This window comes from Mesoplodon bidens (genome assembly GCF_964165515.1).
Source record: "Mesoplodon bidens genome assembly, chromosome: 3".
In the NCBI taxonomy this organism is placed as follows: Eukaryota; Metazoa; Chordata; class Mammalia; order Artiodactyla; family Ziphiidae; genus Mesoplodon; species Mesoplodon bidens.
The window spans coordinates 156,870,529-156,888,622 of record NC_138178.1 but is presented as its reverse complement, the minus strand read 5'-3'; the positions used below and the strand labels follow the sequence as shown (position 1 = coordinate 156,888,622).

The window sequence follows — 18,094 nt, the reverse complement described above, 5'->3', positions numbered from 1 at the left end:
CATCTTATGTAGCCTTTCACGCTTTGACATTCAATCCACTTAGAACTGATTTTTCTGTATGGTGTGAAGTAGGAGTCTAATTTCATTTTTTTCCATATAGTACTATTTTCCCAATATTATTTCTGTTGTTTTATTTATTTTAATATATATTTACAAATATATTTATATTATTAAACATTTGATTTCATTCATATCTAAATAGTGTATTCTGCTTAATATGAGGAAAAAACCATGCTAGGATTTTGGTTGAGAGGCAAAACTCTATAATCCAATTTAGGGAGAATTAACATCTTTACCTCATTAATTCTTTCAGTCCCTAAATATAGTATATCTCTCCATCTAATAAGGTCTTCCCTATGGTCTGTTAATACACTTTACAAGTATCTCCTCTGGGGCCTTGCCTATCTTTTGTTAAATTTATTGCTATATATGCTTCATATTTTTTGTTGTTGTTATAGATGCTCTCTTGTTTTCTTGCTGGTTAAAGACTTTTAAAACTTTTAATACTTTTGCTTTGCAAAAGGCCCTGTTAAGAAAATAAGGAGACACTCATGTATGCTGGTGGGAATGTAAAATGGTACAACAACTTTGGAAAACAGTTTGGTAGGTTCTTATAAAACTAAACATGCAATTACCATATGACTCAGCAGTTGTACTCTTGGGCATTTATCCCAGTGAAATGGAAACTTATGTTCATACAAAAACTTGTACATGAATGTTCATAGCACCTTTATTTATAATAGCCAACAAATGGAAACAGCCCAGATGTCCTTTAGCAGGTGAACGGTGAGACTAACTGTAGTACATCCATACTGTGGAATACTGCTCAGCAGTAAAAAGGAATGAAGTATTGATACGTTCAGCAACGTCAGTGAATGTCAAAGGCATTATGCTGCGTGATAAAAGCCAATTGTAAAAGGTTACATACTGCATGATTCCATTTATAAAGCATTCTTGAAATGACAAAATTATAGAAATGAAAAACGAATTAGTGGTTGCCAGGGGTATAGGAACAGGGCATGAGGGGAAGAGGTGGGACTGAATATAAAAGGGCAACAGGCAGGATCCTTGTGGTGGTGGAACTGTTGTGTATCTTGACTGTAGTGTGGATACACAAACCTACACGTTGATAACATTACGTAGAAATAAGTACAACACAGACACGTACCACTTGTAAAACTGGGGAATAGGAATAAGATGGGTAATCTTATTTTCTCTTTGCTAGCTTTTAAGATCTTCTCTGTGTCTTTGGTCTTGGTGTCGAAAACTGAGCGTCTGTGCACCAGTGCCGGCTCGAATTTCAGAAACAGAGTTTGGGGTGAAGTAGAAAACGATAGCTTTATGGCTTTTCCAGGCAAAGGGGGACACAGTGCACTCGTGCCCCTCAAAAATTGTGTCCCAACCTGGGGGGATTTGGTGAAGATTTATAGCAATGATTCAGGGCAGGGTTGCTGATAAGGATCAGGGTGTGTGCAGCATCTGCACTCCTTTAATCTGGTCTCAGGTGGTCTCTTGAAGAGTTTCTCTGGTCCCTTTAATTGGAAATGAAGAATGCTAAGTCTTCCATTTGTTGGGGGTTTTAGTTCTGTAAAGCGCTCAAAGATATTTTTATGTGTATCCCTGCCCCAAGGCTGCACTACTGTTTCTAGACTATTCCTCCCTTGTCTCTGCAACCCCTCCCTTCCCTGATTAGCAATCTGCCCTGTGGAACTCAGGGAAGGTCATGGAGGCTGGAATCTATTCCCTACCAACAAGAAATGGGGGACACAGAAAGACTTCTGTGCCCAGGAGCCCCATAGGGTCCTGCTTGGTTTCAGTCTTATATAGTTTTGATATCTACTTATGGAGTTATTTTTGGTTACCCTCCTTGAGATACTTTGTGAGTTTTATTTTATTTTATTTTATTTTATTTTTTTTGCCGTACGCGGGCCTCTCACTGTTGCGGCCTGTCCCGTTGCAGAGCGCAGGCTCCGAATGCGCAGGCTCCGGACGCGCAGGCTCAGCGGCCATGGTGCACGGGCCCAGCCGCTCTGTGGCATGTGGGATCTTCCCAGACCGGGGCACGAACCCGTGTCCCCCGCATTGGCAGGTGGACTCTCAACCACTGCGCCACCAGGGAAGCCCACTTTGTGATTTTTAATCTGACAAAACCTTTCATAAATTCTGGGAAATTCTCAGCCAGCATTTTTTCAAATATTGCCTTCATTCTCTCTCTTCTCTTTAGGAACTCAGATTAGATATCTATGGGACCTTCTCACTCTATCCTCCACGCGTTTTACTCTCTTTCCACTATCAAAGTGGAAATACTTCGACCAGGTTCTCAGACTGGAAGTTTTTCTGACCACACAAGTAGTTTTAGCTGCAAACCCCTATATGGGACAGCTTGTGGTTATAAAATATCAGATTTTTTTTTTCCCCCTCTATCTTGCATCCTTAGCATGGGGTTACTAGTGGAGGTTATTCCTAATTTACCCTTTAACTGAGCCCTTTGAGAATTCTAGCTTTAGGCACCAGATCTTCTGTTAGATTTTCCATCTTGGGTAAGTCCTAGGTTTTTTCCCCTTTGCCTTGTCAGGGAGGAAGAAATTTTCCTCTACCCTTCTAGGTTCTTCAGACTGGTCTAAGAATTAAATTAACATGAGACAGATTAACAGGAGAAAAATCAAACAAAACTTTAATGACACGTATACATGGGAGAGACCCAGAAAAACTGAGTAACTCGTCTTAATGGCTGAAGCCCTCACCTTATATACCATCCTTAGCTAAAGATGAGAAAGAGGATGTTGAGGGTGGTGAGAGTCTTTGGTGGGAGGTGACCAGGAAAAGCAGAGTAAACAAGGCTGATTATGATGCAGATTTAAGTCCAAGCCTTCTCCACTGATAAGAGTTTCTGGAGATTTGGTCATCCTCCTCTTGGTATGAGGTACGCATGAGAGACAAACCCTTACAAATAAGATTTCCCTTACAAATGGAAATTTTTTTTTACAAAAGGCTAACTCGGTTTTCAGAGTACTTCTCATGTCTGCTGTTTCTTAGAAAATGACCAGTTTAAGACAATTAATATCACAAAGACACATTTTAGGGTGGCAAATTCTGTTCCCCTGCATCTTGTTCACAAGAGACTGTAAAAATTCAAACTTAGGAGTCTCCCTGGTTTGTACAAAATCCTCAGGGTATAAAAATCAGGTTGTGTGCTCTGCTTACCATTTCTGGGTTCCAGCTTTCACTCCGCCTCTGATAACTCTTTACTTACTTGCTTACCCTGTAATATATTGTAAATATTGTTGTTACATTTTACCTAGTATTTTACTTTTATTTCCATAATGGTTCAGTGTCTAATCCATGATACTGTAGGAAATGGCAATCCTGTGATAAGTTTTTACAAGTTCAGCTTTGCTTTTTAAAAATATTGTTTATTATTATTATTATTATTATTATTATTATTGGCTGTGCCATGCAGCTTGCACAATCTTAGTTTGCCGACTAGGGATCAAAGCCAGGCCTCAGTACTGAAAGCGCCGAGTCCTAACCACTGGACCGCCAGGGAATTCCCTTTCCTTTTGTTTTTTTTTCTTGGTTGTTTCTTCTTTTTATTTTTAGTGTTGTGATTTTTTTTCCTATGTTTGTGTGGGAGTTTTAGCAGTCTGTATTTAATATAGAATGTCTGTGTATAGACTGTTATGGACATAACCAACAAATCCTTACTGAGTGCCTACTTTACACCAGGCACTATTCTAGAAATGGGGATTTGGGGGGAAGGAACAATAATTTTTCCTCTACCCTTCTAGGTTCTTAGCTGAGAAACGCCTGTGATAAAAAATTAACAAGAGAAAAACAAACAAGTTTTTTTTTTTTTTTAACGTCTTTATTGGAGTATAATTGCTTTTCCATGGTGTGTTAGTTTCTGCTGTATAACAAAGTGAATCAGCTATACATATACATATATCCCCATATCTCTGCCCTCTTGCATCTCCCTCCCATCCTTCCTATCCGACCCCTCTAGGTGGTCACAAAGCACCGAGCTGATCTCCCTGTGCTATGTGGCTGCTTCCCAATAGCTATTGGTTTTACATTTGGTAGTGTATATATGTCCATGCCACTCTCTCACTTTCTCCCAGCTTACCTTTCCCGCTCCCAGTGGCCTCAAGTCCATTCTCTACGTCTGCGTCTTTATTCCTGTCCTGCCCCTATGTTCTTCAGAACCTTTTTTTTTTTAGATTCCATATATATGTGTTAGCATACAGTATTTGTTTATCTCTGTCTGACTTACTTCACTCTGTATGACAGACTCTAGGTCCATCCACCTCACTACAAATAACTCAGTTTTGTTTCTTTTTATGGCTGAGTAATGTTCCATTGTATATATGTGCCACATCTTTTTTATCCACTCATCTGTTGATGGACACTTAGGTCGCTTCCATGTCCTGGCTATTGTAAATAGAGCTGCAATGAACATTTTGGTACATGTCTCTTTTTGAATTATGGTTTTCTCAGGGTATATGCCCAGTAGTGGTATTGCTGGGTCATATGGTAGTTCTATTTTTAATTTTCTAAGGAACCTCCATACTGTTCTCCATAGTGTGTGTGTCAGTTTACATTCCCATCAACAGTGCAAGAGTGTTCCCTTTTCTCCACACCCTCACCAGCATTTATTTGTAGATTTTTTGATGATGGCCATTTTGACTGGTATGAGGTGATACCTCACTGTAGTTTCGATTTGCATTTCTCTAATGATGAGTGATGGTGAGCCTCCTTTCATGTGTTTGTTGGCAATCTGTATATCTTCTTTGGAGAAATGTCTGTTTAGCTCTTCTGCCCACTTTTCGATTGGGTTGTTTGTTTTTTTGATATTGAGCTGCATGAGCTGCTTGTAAATTTTGGAGATTAATCCTTTGTCAGTTGCTTCAGTTGCAAATATTTTCTCCCATTCTGAGGGTTGTCTTTTCATCTTGTTTATGGTTTCCTTTGCTGTGCAAAAGCTTTTAGTTTCATTAAGTCCCATTTGTTTATTTTTGTTTTTATTTCCATTTCTCTAGGAGGTGGGTCCAAAAGGATGTTGCTGTGATTTATGTCATAGAGTGTTCTGCCTCTGTTTTCCTCTAAGAGTTTGATAGTGTCTGGCCTTATATTTAGGTCTTTAATCCATTTTGAGTTTATTTTTGTGTGTGGTGTTAGGGAGTGTTCTAATTTCATTCTTTTGCATGTAGTTGTCCAGTTTTCCCAACACCACTTATTGAAGAGACTGTTTTTCTCCACTGTATATTCTTGCCTCCTTTATCAAAAATAAGGTGACCATATATGTGTGGGTTTATCTCTGGGCTTTCTATCCTGTTCCATTGATCTATATTTCTGTTTTTGTGCCAGTACCGTACTGTCTTGATTACTGTACCTTTGTAGTATAGCCTGAAGTCTGGGATCCTGGTTCCTCCAGCTCCATTTTTCTTTCTCAAGATAGCTTTGGCTATTCGGGGTCTTTTGTGTTTCCATACAAATTGTGAAATTTTTTGTTCTAGTTCTGTGAAAAATGCCATTGGTAGTTTGATAGGGATTGCATTGAATCTGTAGATTGCTTTGGGTAGTAGAGTCATTTTCACAGTGTTGATTCTTCCAATCCAAGAACATGGTATATCTCTCCATCTGTTTGTATCATCTTTAATTTCTTTCATCAGTGTCTTATAGTTTTCTGCATACAGGTCTTTTGTCTCCCTAGGTAGGTTTATTTGTAGGTATTTTATTCTATTTGTTGCAGTGATAAATGGGAGTGTTTCCTTAATTTCTTTTTCAGATTTTTCATCATTAGTGTATAGGAATGCACGAGATTTCTGTGCATTAATTTTGTATCCTGCTACTTTACTAAATTCATTGATTAGCTCTAGTAATTTTCTGGTAGCATCTTTAGGATTCTCTATGTATAGTATCATGTCATCTGCTAAACAGTGACACTTTACTTCTTGTTTTCCGATTTGTATTCCTTTTATTTCTTTTTCTTCTCTGATTGCTCTGGCTAAAACTTCCAAAGCTATGTTGAATAATAGTGGTGAGAGTGGGCAGCCTTGTCTTGTTCCTGATCTTAGTGGAAATGGTTTCAGCTTTTCACCATTGAGAATGATGTTGGCTGTGGGTTTGTCATATATGGCTTTTATTATGTTGAAGTAAGTTCCTTCTATACGTACTTTCTGGAGGATTTTTTCTCATAAATGGACATTGAATTTTGTTAAAAGCTTTTTCTGCATCTATTGAGATGATCATATGGTTTTTCTCCTTCAGTTTGTTAATATGGTTTACCACATTGATTAATTTGCATATATTGAAGAATCCTTGCATTCCTGGGATAAACCCCACTTCATCATGATGTATGATCCTTTTAATGTGCTGTTGGATTCTGTTTGCTAGTAGTTGTTGAGGATTTTTGCATCTATGTTCATCAGTGCTATTGGCCAGTAGTTTTCTTTCTTTGTGACATCTTTGTCTGGTTTTGGTATCAGCGTGATGGTGGCCTCATAGAATGAGTTTGGGAGTGTTCCTCCCTCTGCTATATTCTGGAAGAGTTTGAGAAGGATAGGTGTTAGCTCTTCTCTAAATGTTTGATAGAATTCGTCGGTGAAGCCATCTGGTCCTGGGCTTTTGTTGGTTGGAAGATTTTTAATCACAGTCACAATTTTAGTGCTTCTGATTGGTCTATTCATATTTTCTATTTCTTCCTGGTTCAGTCTCAGAAGGTTGTGCTTTTCTAAGAATTTGTCCATTTCTTCCAGATTGTCCATTTTATTGTCATATAGTTGCTTGTAGTAATCTCTCATGATCCTTTGTATTTCTGCAGTGTCAGTTGTTACTTCTCCTTTTTCATTTCTAATTCTATTGATTTGAGTCTTCTCCCTTTTTTTCTTGATGGTCTGGCTAATGGTTTATCAATTTTGTTTATCTTCTCAAAGAACCAGGTTTTAGTTTTATTGACATTTGGTACTGTTTCCTTCATTTCTTTCTGATCTGATCTTTATGATTTCTTTCCTTCTGCTAACTTTGGGGTTTTTTTGTTGTTCTTTCTGTAATTGCTTTAGGTGAAAGGTTACATTGTTTATTTGAGATGTTTCTTGTTTCTTGAGGTAGGATTATATTGCTATAAACTTCCCTCTTAAAACTGCTTTTGCTGTATCCCATAGGTTTTGGGTCGTCGTATTTTCATTGTCATTTGTTTCTAGGTATTTTTTGATTTCCTCTTTGATTTCTTCAGTGATCTCTTGGTTATTTAATAGTATGTTATTTAGCCTCCATGTGTTTGTATTTTTTACAGATTTTTCCAGTAAATGATATCTAGTCTTGTAGCGTTGTGTTTGGAAAAGATACTTGATATGATTTCAGTTTTCTTAAGTTTACCAGGGCTTGATTTGTGACCCAAGATATGATCTATCCTGGAGAATGTTCCATGAACACTTGAGAAGAAAGTGTATTCTGTTGATTTTGGATGGAATGTCCTGTTAATATCCATTAAGTCCATCTTGTTTAATGTATCATTTAAAGCTTGTGTTTTCTTATTTATTTTCATTTTGGATGATCTGTCCATTGGTGAAAGTGGGTTGTTAAAGTCCCCTAGTATGATTGTGTTACTGTTGATTTCCCCTTTTATGGCTGTTAGCATTTGCCTTATGTACTGAGGTGCTCCTAGGTAGGGTGCATAAATATTTACAATTGTTTTATGTTCTTCTTGGATTGATACCTTGATCATTGTATAGTGTCCTTCTTTGTCTCTTGTAATAGTGTTTATTTTAAAGTGTATTTGTCTGATATGAGAATTGCTACTCCAGCTTTCTTTTGATTTCCATTTGCATGGAATAACTTTTTCTTTTTCTTTTCCTCACTTTCAGTCTGTATGTGTCCCTAGGTCTGAAGTGGGTCTCTTGTAGACAGCATATGTATGCGTCTTGTTTTTATATCCATTCAGCCAGTCTATGTCTTTTGGTTGGAGCATTTAATCCATTTACATTTAAGTTAATTATCGATATGTATGTTCCTATTACCATTTTCTTAATTGTTTTGGGTTTGTTATTGTAGGTCTTTTCCTTCTCTTGTGTTTCCTGCCTAGAGAAGTTCCTTTAGCATTTGCTGTAAAGCTGGCTTGGTGGTGCTGAATTCTCTTAGCTTTTGCTTGTCTGTAAAGGTTTTAATTTCTCCATTGAACCTGAATGAGATTCTTGCTGGGTAGAGTAATCTTGGTTTTAAGTTTTTTCCCTTTTATCACTTTAAATACGTCCTGCCAGTCCCTTCTGGCTTGCAGAGTTTCTGCTGAAAGATCAGCTGTTAACCTTATGGGAATTCCCTTGTATGTTATTTGTTGTTTTTCCCTTGCTGCTTTTAATATTTTTTCTTTGTATTTTAATTTTTGATAGTTTAATATGTGTCTTGGCATGTTTCTCCTTGGATTTATGCCCTATGGGACTCTCTGTGCTTCCTGGACTTGATTGACTATTTTCCCGTATTAGGGAAGTTTTCAACTATAATCTCTTCAAATATTTTCTCAGTCCCTTTCTTTTTCTCTTCTTCTTCTGGGACCGCTATAATTCAAATGTTGGTGCATTTGGTGTTGTCCCAGAGGTCCTCAATTCTTTTCATTGTTTTTTCTTTATTCTGCTCTGTGGTAGTTATTAACACTATTATATCTTCCAGGTCATTTATCCGTTATTCCCCTATTGATTCCTTCTAGAGAATTTTTCATTTCATTTATTGTGTTGTTCATCATTGTTTGTTTCCTCTTTAGTTCTTCTAGGTCCTTGTTAAAGATTTCTTGTATTTTTTCCGTTCTATTTCCAAGATTTTGGATCATCTTTACTGTCATTACTCTGAATTCTTTTTCAGTTAGACTGCCTTTTTCCTCTTCATTTGTTATGTCTGGTGGGTTTTTACCTTGCTCTTTCCTGTGCTGTGTGGTTCTCTGTCTTCTCATGTTGCTTAATTTACTGTGTTTGGGGTCTCCTTTTCGCAGACTGCAGGTTCGTAGTTCCCATTGTTTTTGGTGTCTGCCCCCAGTGGGTGAGGTTGGTTCAGTGGGTTTTGTAGGCTTCTTGGTGGAGGGGACTGGTGCCTGTGTTCTGGTGGATGAGGCTGGATCTTGTCTTTTTGGTGGGCAGGGCCGCATCTGGTGGTGTGTTTTGGGTGTCTGTGACCTTATTATGATATTAGGCAACCTCTCTGCTAATGTGTGTGGTTGTGTTCCTGTCTTGCTAGTTGTTTGGCATAGGGTATCCAGCACTGTAGCTTGCTGGTCATTGAGTGGAGTTGGGTCTTAGCGTTGAGATGGAGATCTCTGGGAGAGCTTTCGCCGTTTGATATTATATGGAGCCAGGAGGTCGCTGGTGGGCCAGTGTCCTGAACTCGGCTCTCCCACCTCAGCGGCACAGGCCTGACACCCAGCCGGAGCACCGAGACCCTGTCCGCCACACGGTTGCCTGCAGTCCCAAGTCCCTGGGATGTAGCTCTGAGCGGCTCCCCAGAAGTTTAATAAACATGTATACTGCTATATACATGGGAGGTACCCAGAAAAAATGAATAACTCCCTGAAATGGCCCAAGCCACCACCTTAAATACTAGCTAAAGACAAAAGAGTATGTTGGGGGAGGGAATAGACCAGTTTGGTGAAGTTACCAGGTTACCCTGGTAAACAAGGGTAAGGTTGTTTTGCAGATTTAAGTCCAGGCCTTCTCTGCTGATAAAGGGTCTCTGGAGATTTGGACCTCCTCCTATTCCTGGTACAGAGAGGGACACACCTTTACAAATGGAGATTTCCCTTATAGATGTAAATGTCCCTTACAATAGGGTAACTTTCACTGAGTTTTTAGAGCTTCTCCCTCATCAGCTGTTTCTAAAAAATAATGAGCCTAAAATAATCCTTATGCCAAAAAGGCATATTTTGGGGTAGCAAATCCTGCTGGCCTTCAGGGCAGAAGAGTGAACAATAATGAACCAAAATCCTTGCCCCCAAGGAGCTTGAATTCTAGTGGGGAAGACATTGGACATATAGGATGTTAGACAGAGATAACGTTAAGGAGAAAGAAAGCAGAGAAGGGGACTTGCATCTTTGGAGAGAACAGCTCAAGAGTACCTCAATGAGAAGGTCACATTTTTAAGGAAAATGGGGTGTGAGCCATAAGCATTCCAGATAGAGAAAAGATCTCTATTTTTTTAAAATGCCTAAGAAAATAGAATGAAAATTCTCTGTAGTTTCATATTTATACCATGTCGCAGATATTGCTATTTATTTATTCATTTTCCTCTTAGATCTCAGTATCTCTTCCTGTTTCTGAACCCAACACCACAATTTCGATTCTCCAGCCAGGAGGCCTGACTGACTCTATGTTTTTGGACAAGCTACTTAACTTCATTGAGTCTGTTACCCCCTGTGTAAAGGAAGACCACTGTCTAACCCTCAGGATCCATGGGCAAGATGAGATAACATTTGTACAAGTGTCTGACATTTCATGGGTACTCAATAATTGCTAGTTTCTTTCTTTTTTTTAAATTCTTCCTTCCCTGTCCACACTCTTTTCAGCACTTGTTTTCAGTACTTGTCAGCAAATTTGCAATAGGATTCTTATGCAACACGGTGGAGAAACCATGTGATAGGCAATTAACCAAAGACAAATTAGGAACATTAGGAAACTTGATTTTAAAAAAAGAAACTTTCCGAAGTGGTTTTTGCTAAATTTGGTGCTCAAGGTTACAGAGATAAAGCCAAGCCCTGTACACTTCCCCCTTAAAGGTATTTTTCATTGTATGCCAGGTCAGCAGTCCTAGTAGATCTCAATTTGTATATGTAACAGTCTACAGATTCTCCAGTTACAGTCAAACTCAAGGCAAGCAGAAACATATCACATTCATATGCAAATACATCTATATTCACATTCTTATCACTTAATCCAACCTAGCTCTAATTTTGCAGTACAAATTGGTAAGTTTTCTTGAGTGTTGGTGTACCACTAAAAATGGAGGAAATGTAAGGGTAAGGGTGAAACTGTATGTAGTTTAGGTCTGAATGAAGCCGAAACCTAGGTTTAGAAATAAAAGTAGAGCCTAGGGACTTTGCAGTTGGTGCAGTGGTTAAGAATCCACCTGCCAATGCAGGGGACACAGGTTTGAGCCCTGGTCTGGGGAGATCCCACATGCTGCGGAGCAACTAAGCCTGTGTGCCACAACTACTGAGCCTGTGCGCCTAGAGTCCGTGCTCCGCAAGAAGAGAAGCCACCGCAATGAGAAGCCCACACACTGCAACGAAGAGTAGCCCCCGTTCGCCACAACTAGAGAAAGCCCATGTGCAGCAACAAAGACCCAATGCAGCCAAAACAGAAAAAAATAGTAGAGCCTAAAATCACTCATATTCTTTGGTGAGCTTATCTTTGATTTGAGGGTCATTAGACCTTAACTGTAGTACCGGTTTTGATACTGACTCACTGTGGGGTCTCAGTCAATTAGTTTTCCCTGTCTATATCATGAGTACACTTCCTTGCCTTGTATGGCTGTTGAGATTTCATAGTGCTTGTGTTGTTTTAGTGCTTGTCTGACTTTCATAACATCAAAGTCAGACAAGCACTAAAGATAAACAAAGTACAACTATTTATACTGTATGTTTTTGGTTTTCCGTCTGTCCCCAGCCATATCATTGACCATGCCCTGCTGGACGTGCCCTTCCTTCAACTCCCTGAGGAGATGCCCTCTGCCCTCCGAGAGCAGCTGGACCACACATTCTGAAGACACCAGTAGTCCTAGTTTTGGCCCTTCGTACACAGGCCTGCAGCTCATCAGTGCTGAGGAGCCGAGTAGCCTGGCTTCCAGGGCCGACTCGACTGGTAAGATGGAGCCCCAAGCCAGAGGGCTCTGCAAATCACTTTTGGTGACCTGTTGCCACTCATCAAATCTCTGCAGCCAGCTTTGTTTGCAGAATGAGTTCAGGCATAGTCCTCCAGTCAAAAAGCTAGAATCCTGAGTGGTTCAAAATTGCATTGGGAAAAAACATGCACACAGATTGGCTGGTTGGTTGGCAGGTTATTCATACTGGGAAACCATTTGACAGTATATCTTAAGGGGTTGTTTTCTGACTGTTCTGTACGAGTACGGTTCCCTGTCAATTTATTTTCTCCTTGGTTAACCAAACTATGTGTAATATGCGCAAGGCTGAATCCTTCGTCCTACCACCCACGCACCTTCCCTGTTCAGCAAGAGGGAGGTTAGATTTAAGCAGAGAAAAAGGAAATGTTATGTGAAGTGGAATGAGAATCAGGATGCCGCCGCTGTGTCCAGAGTACAGATCATTTTGCAGTTCTGTTTTTTCTGTCGTGCCTGGATTGAGCTATGCATCAGTCTATAACATCCCATGTTCTCCTTTATTACATTTCCGGTATGTGTAGGGTGGAATGCTGGCTGGCTTTGCAGGTAGAATATGGGCCTGTCAGCAAGCACTGTATTATGGGTTGGGTTTAGGGCAGCATTGGAAAGATGTTGTGTGTGGTTAGTGTTTTGGTTATTTGGCCCAAGGGATTGCCTTCCTTTGAAAGTGATAAAGTTACTGATGGTTTCTCTGTGGATGAATTTACCCAGTGTGTCCAACAACATTTGTTTTTCCTTCTCAAAGGTGTGCTTTAGGAATTTGTCTCTGGATCATTTTTCAAATTTGGGTAACATTTGTCCTCACGGTGTGTGCTACTGGGAGGTTCTACAAGTAGAAAGAGTGATCCCTCTTGCAGACTACAGGGTTCAGACAGGATTTGGTTTGGTATTTGATAATATTGCAAGGAGTCCTAGTTTATGATGGCCTCTCTGTCTCTCTTCACAAGCCACAGTTCTTTATTGCATTTTGTTTGCACTGACACACTCAATTCTGGTTGATGCTCTGTGACGGATGATCTTAATCAGCAGCTGAAATATGCCCTCATACCCCCCTCTCCACCCTGGGGAGTATTTCATGGATGGGAGCATCTTGTGGATGGGAAGTCACAAGCTGAGGTGGTGAGGAAGAGAGGCGGTGCTTGCCTCCCGTTTGCGTCTCCTTGCTCTCAACCTCTTTGCCAAGCCTTCCCGTGGAGGAGGCTAAGAGCACACAGACACTGGAGTCAGACTGCTCAGGCTCAGATCCTCCTTCTGCCATTGTGACCTTGGGCAAGATTCTTAGTATCTTTACGACTCAGTTTCCCCATCTGAAAAATGGCCGTAATAACAGTACTTGCCTCAGCCAAATTATTACTCCAGATGGGACAGTTTATGTACAACAGCTTAACATAATGCCTGACACAGAATGAGTGATCGTCAAGGGTGTGATTTCTTCTCTCTCCTGCCCCAGGGTCCTTATTGCTTTAGAGAAGTAGAGGTGGGCTCCTCACTGCAGCAAAAGTCAAGATCTCTAGGCTCAGGCTGGTTTTTTTTTTTTGGTGGCCTCTTTACTTAGGTGAAAATTGCTTTAATTCCTAGAGGTTCAAATGATGAAGATCAGAGTCCTAGCCTGAACTGGACATTGTTAAGCTGTCCCCAAAGCTTATAATTATGTTTAGTGTCTCCCTTTTCATCGAGAAGGCCCCCTCCCCTGTGTTGTTTTGGTCAGGGTCCTAGCAGGAAGCAGATGGTGTCTTCAGAGGGGTTTATCTGAAGAGAGTTTAATGAAAGAACTGCTTACAGAGGCAGCAAGACCTAGATTCATGGAAGAGGGGCTGCCCCACAGGTGCTATGCTATAGAAAGAACGCCACCACTGCCAGAGACTTGGCAAAGTGAGGAGAGAGGGGGGAATAAATACCCAGATCTTGTGTTGGTCCTCCCATCAGCAGATCTTGTCGGAAACCAAAGGGCATGGAGCCCTGGTGAGGCAGCCCACAGCAGTCAGCCACCAGGCCACAGAGCAGGTGTAGAGAGGTGGAGAATGGCTTTGGAGTGAGGGGTGGTGGTGAAGCAAATGGAGAATAGCCAACACACTTTGGTCCCTACCAGGAACTAAATGTCCTGCAGGCTGGGGTCACTCCAGAGACACAAATGCAAAACCAGGACTAGAGAATGGTGAGTGATGCTCTCAGTTCCCTCCTTCAGCAGGAGGTGGTTTCTGCGGCTACAGGGAGGCTAGAGATATAGCCTTTTAGCAACCGTCCTCTTTTGCAGAAGTAGTAATAATCCTAACCAGGACTTACTGAGTGTGTGCTGTGTGTCAGATGTGGATTATCCCTGCTTTTATAAGCATCCTGCCGGCAGGCATCATTCTCATATCCTAGTTGACCCTGAGTCTGTAGAAGGTTCAGAGACTTGTCTAAGAGAACACCGCTAAGGGATGGACAAATCTGTGTCTCAGTCAAAGTTCCAAAGCTAGTGGCTCCCAAACCTGGCAGTGCCACAGAGTCATCATGTTATCAATTTGCTGTTACCTTCCAGACCTTCTGTACAGATAGGTATAGAGGAGATATATATATATATATGGTATATATATATATATATATACCAGAGCTTGAGAAAAAAGCTCCTGTTTCCTTAACAGATACGAGTCCTTACAGATAACTGCGCTGTGCTCACTGTATTGTGTTACATAAACAAGTTTCTGGACACTGCACTTTGAAAAGAAATACCCTAATTCTTTAGTCTTCAGGCAAGGACCCAGATTGGCCCAGGTCCTAGCAGTGCCCCCCATCTGCTTATGATGGAGAGGCGTTCCTTTGCGTCTCACCTCCAGTCACTCTCCAGGACCAGAGGTGGGAACTGGTGTGCCTCCAGGGCCCTGGAAGATGAGAGGCAGTGAGGTGAGTAGCTCAGAGGGCAGTTCCCTGGGCCGTGTGGACGGTGTTTGGTTGCAGCCTTCGCTGTGGGAACCCCATGAGGCTCTTCCCGAACATTCTGACCGGTGTCAACAGGGTGGAGTTCTGGCTTTGAAAAGCCTTTAACTCATCCTGGGTCCCAGGATAGAAGGAAGGTAAGGAAAAACAAGGTTTAGGAGGACGACCAAGTATTTCGAAGCCTGTGGCACTTACCCATCTACCCCAGCAATGGGGAATTCACAAATGCTTTTAGTTGAGCTATTGAGAGCTTCAAAGAAATTGATAGACATGGGAAGGTGCCCCCCAGTCAGGTGGCTACCCATCCTCTGCCCGGCACTGGGCTTGTGGCACTGGCCAGCCTCTGGGAGAGCCCTCCTTTGAGTCTGGATGTTTCAGTCAGGGTAAACTGAATCCCTCAGTCTGAGGAGCAGATTCTCATCCACCTCTGTCTCCTCTCCCTGGAGCTTCTCTTCTTCATCTGTGAAATGGGGCTGGGCACCCCTGCACAGGCAGGGCGACAGGGTGTATGCAGAGGTGCTTCGTACAGTGCCCTAGGAGTAAAAAAACAATCCTAATTGAATAGCCCTGTGCCTTATTTCCCTTTAGCATGGGAAATGAGGGTAATTATTGCCTACTCCTTTATTGCCCCAAAGAGGACTGTAAACCATATGCGTTGTGGGATGGGATCCGAGAGGGGCTTCGCGGTCCTCAGCAGTGAGCCGGGGTAAGTGGAGAGACGCTGCGGGGTTTCAGGATGATGGGTTCCTGTGCTGAGGGCTTGGGGGTCCTTGGGAGGACCTTCCTTGGGGAAACTTCTGTCATTTATCTGCCCACTCTCGACCCCCATGCCCTTTAGCATTGCGGAGGGAAGAAGAGGGTGAAGAGAAGTTGCCCCGCCGGCCCAGGGGTTTCCCTGGGGATGCGGCTGGGGCAGATGCTCCGCGATTCATCTCCTGTGTGGAGTGGGATTATGGTGGCCCAGGCCCGGCCTGTCTCCCTGGCTCTGTTGCTCTGTATGAGGCCGCAGCGAGCCATACCTCCTCGCTGTCCTCCGCGGCAGGAGTCCTGCAGGAAGCTGGCATCCCCACAGGGCGGTCCCGATTCCCAGCATAATTGTGGAGGGAAAGATTCTGTGATCAACTCTGTGATCTCACTAAGGGGATAGTTAGGAGGAGGAAGGCAAACAAATCCCAAATCCCCTCACCTTGGTTAAATCACGGGCTGTGGGCAGAGCTGGAGAGCAGTGTAGATGTTTGCTCTGGGGTTCGGCTTTCCAGTGCAAATGGCAAAAGTGGGAATAGGCAGGATCCCTAAGAGCACCCCCTGTCTCCCCAGGGTCCCCTTTCCCTAGATGACAGGCACACCCTGTCATCTTCACCAGTCACAGTAGCTCTGTAATGCCCCTAGTTTTACCTGAGTTGATAAATGGTAAGAGGGTCGAAGGAATGAAAATAAACCTTCTGCCTTGGAAGTCCATTGCAACCAAGAGAAGAGAAAACACAGAAATGTTTACAGTAGCACATGCTGCTGTTAAGTAGCGGGCCTCCATTTTAGTTTTCTTTTATGCATAAGAAAGGTGTCAGTTTAAGTGTGGGATGAGAATGCTCAGGTGTGTATGCAAACTGAGAAACTTGATGCTGGGTGAAGCACATAACAGGTGTTTAATAATTGTCTGTTGAATGGATCCTTGCCTGAAAGGAGTGGGATTCCAGGTGGTGAGAGTCATCTGCATCCCAGACATCTGTATCCCATTTGGGTTTAAGAGTCCAGCATTTCTCCCAAGTGTGTCCCATGCAGCCGCCTAAGAAAAGCCAGGATGCTGGGGCCAACGAGTTAGGTCATGACCTGCCACCTTTGTTTTTTTTTTTTAAATATTTATTTATTTATTTAGTTTTGGCTGCGTCAGGTCTTAGTTGTGGCACACGGGATCTTTCATTGCTGTGTGTAGGCTCTTTGTTGTGGTGTGTGGGCTTCTCTCTAGTTGTGGCGCAAGGCCTCCAGAGCACGTGGTCTCTGTAGTTGCGGCACATGGGCTCCGTAGTTTGCGGCATGCGGGCTCTGTAGTTTGCGGCATGTGGGCTCTCTAGTTGCGGCATGCGGGCTCTCTACTTGCGGCACGTGGGCTCAGTAGTTGCGGGGCACAGGCTTAGTTGCCCCGCAGCATGTGGGATCTTTGTTCCCCGACCAGGGGTCGAACCCATGTCCCCTGCATTGGAAGGCAGATTCGTAACCACTGGACCACCAGGGAAGTCCCCCTGCTACCTTTGCTGGAGATTCGTAAAATGTATTAGCTTATTAAAGATTTTGAAAAGTCCTGAAATGATATAGTATTTATGTATGTATCTATGTATATGTATAATTTATATTTATATGTGTGTGTGTATATATATATATATATACACACACACATATATATTTATATACATATACACACACATATATATTTATATACATCTACAAATCATTTTAGTCTTTCATTAACCCATAGTGCCTATCTGGTTACCTGGTCAGATCTCAAGGTATAGAAACCCAAACATACATAAATTAGCAAATTTGAGTTGGAAGTGCATGCCATTGCTAAAGTGTTGGGAAACCAGAGAAACCAGAAAGAAATATTTTGACAAACTTTCCTGGATTTACAAAGGTAGCTCTACTTTGTCTCATGCTCTGCTATACCTCTTGGCCTTTTTAAAAATTCTAATTCAATAGACTCAGGACTACATTTTGCCAAACGTTCTTTGTATTTAAACCCTCATGGGCTTTAAAACAAATGTAGACCAGATGTTCTTGATTTATTTGCATTTAACTGATCACAATGGAATTCTGCCAGAGCAGTAGGAGATCCCCAGGGATTTTGGACTTTTCTTCCCCCCCCCCCTCAGAAACAAGTGTTTATGATGGGTAGAAACCTATGGACTTGGGAGTTCAATTTTTGTGACAAGCACTTTTTAGATGCTTAGAAGGTTTCTGTTGTCATGACTGGTTAAGGATAGAATGAGAACATCACCGGGGCTGTGCGCCTCTTTATAAGATGTAACATGTTTCTCTGTTGCCTGTTTTGTCGTAATCCTGCTGCAGCTGGTAGAACACTAGACCAGGGGCCCAGATTCCCCGTAAACAGTAATTATCATTGTGCATGATGGGGCTACAGGGGATTCTTGTTATTCTTAAGGCACATTTGTATTTTATGATTTTATTTTTCACCTTGAATATATTTTGCTTGGAAAACAAAATGAGTTAACTTATTTTAAAAATTCTTTTGCCTAGCTATGAATTTCAGTGATAATTTGTTTTTTTGTTTTTTTCTTTTGCGGTACGCGGGCCT

The 18,094-nt window shown here is 41.8% G+C and overlaps 1 protein-coding gene across 4 annotated transcripts in view; it reads left to right on the top strand.

Moving 5' to 3' along the window:
- STON2 (stonin 2) overlaps positions 1–18,094 on the top strand; it is a 149,808-nt gene that overhangs the window by 49,623 nt on the left and 82,091 nt on the right. For all 4 annotated transcript variants that reach the window (XM_081230310.1, XM_081230309.1, XM_081230308.1 and 1 more), the window contains exon 4: positions 11,640–11,834. In XM_081230310.1, the coding sequence (XP_081086436.1) occupies positions 11,640–11,834 (195 nt within the window). The remainder of the gene's footprint in view (positions 1–11,639; positions 11,835–18,094) is intronic.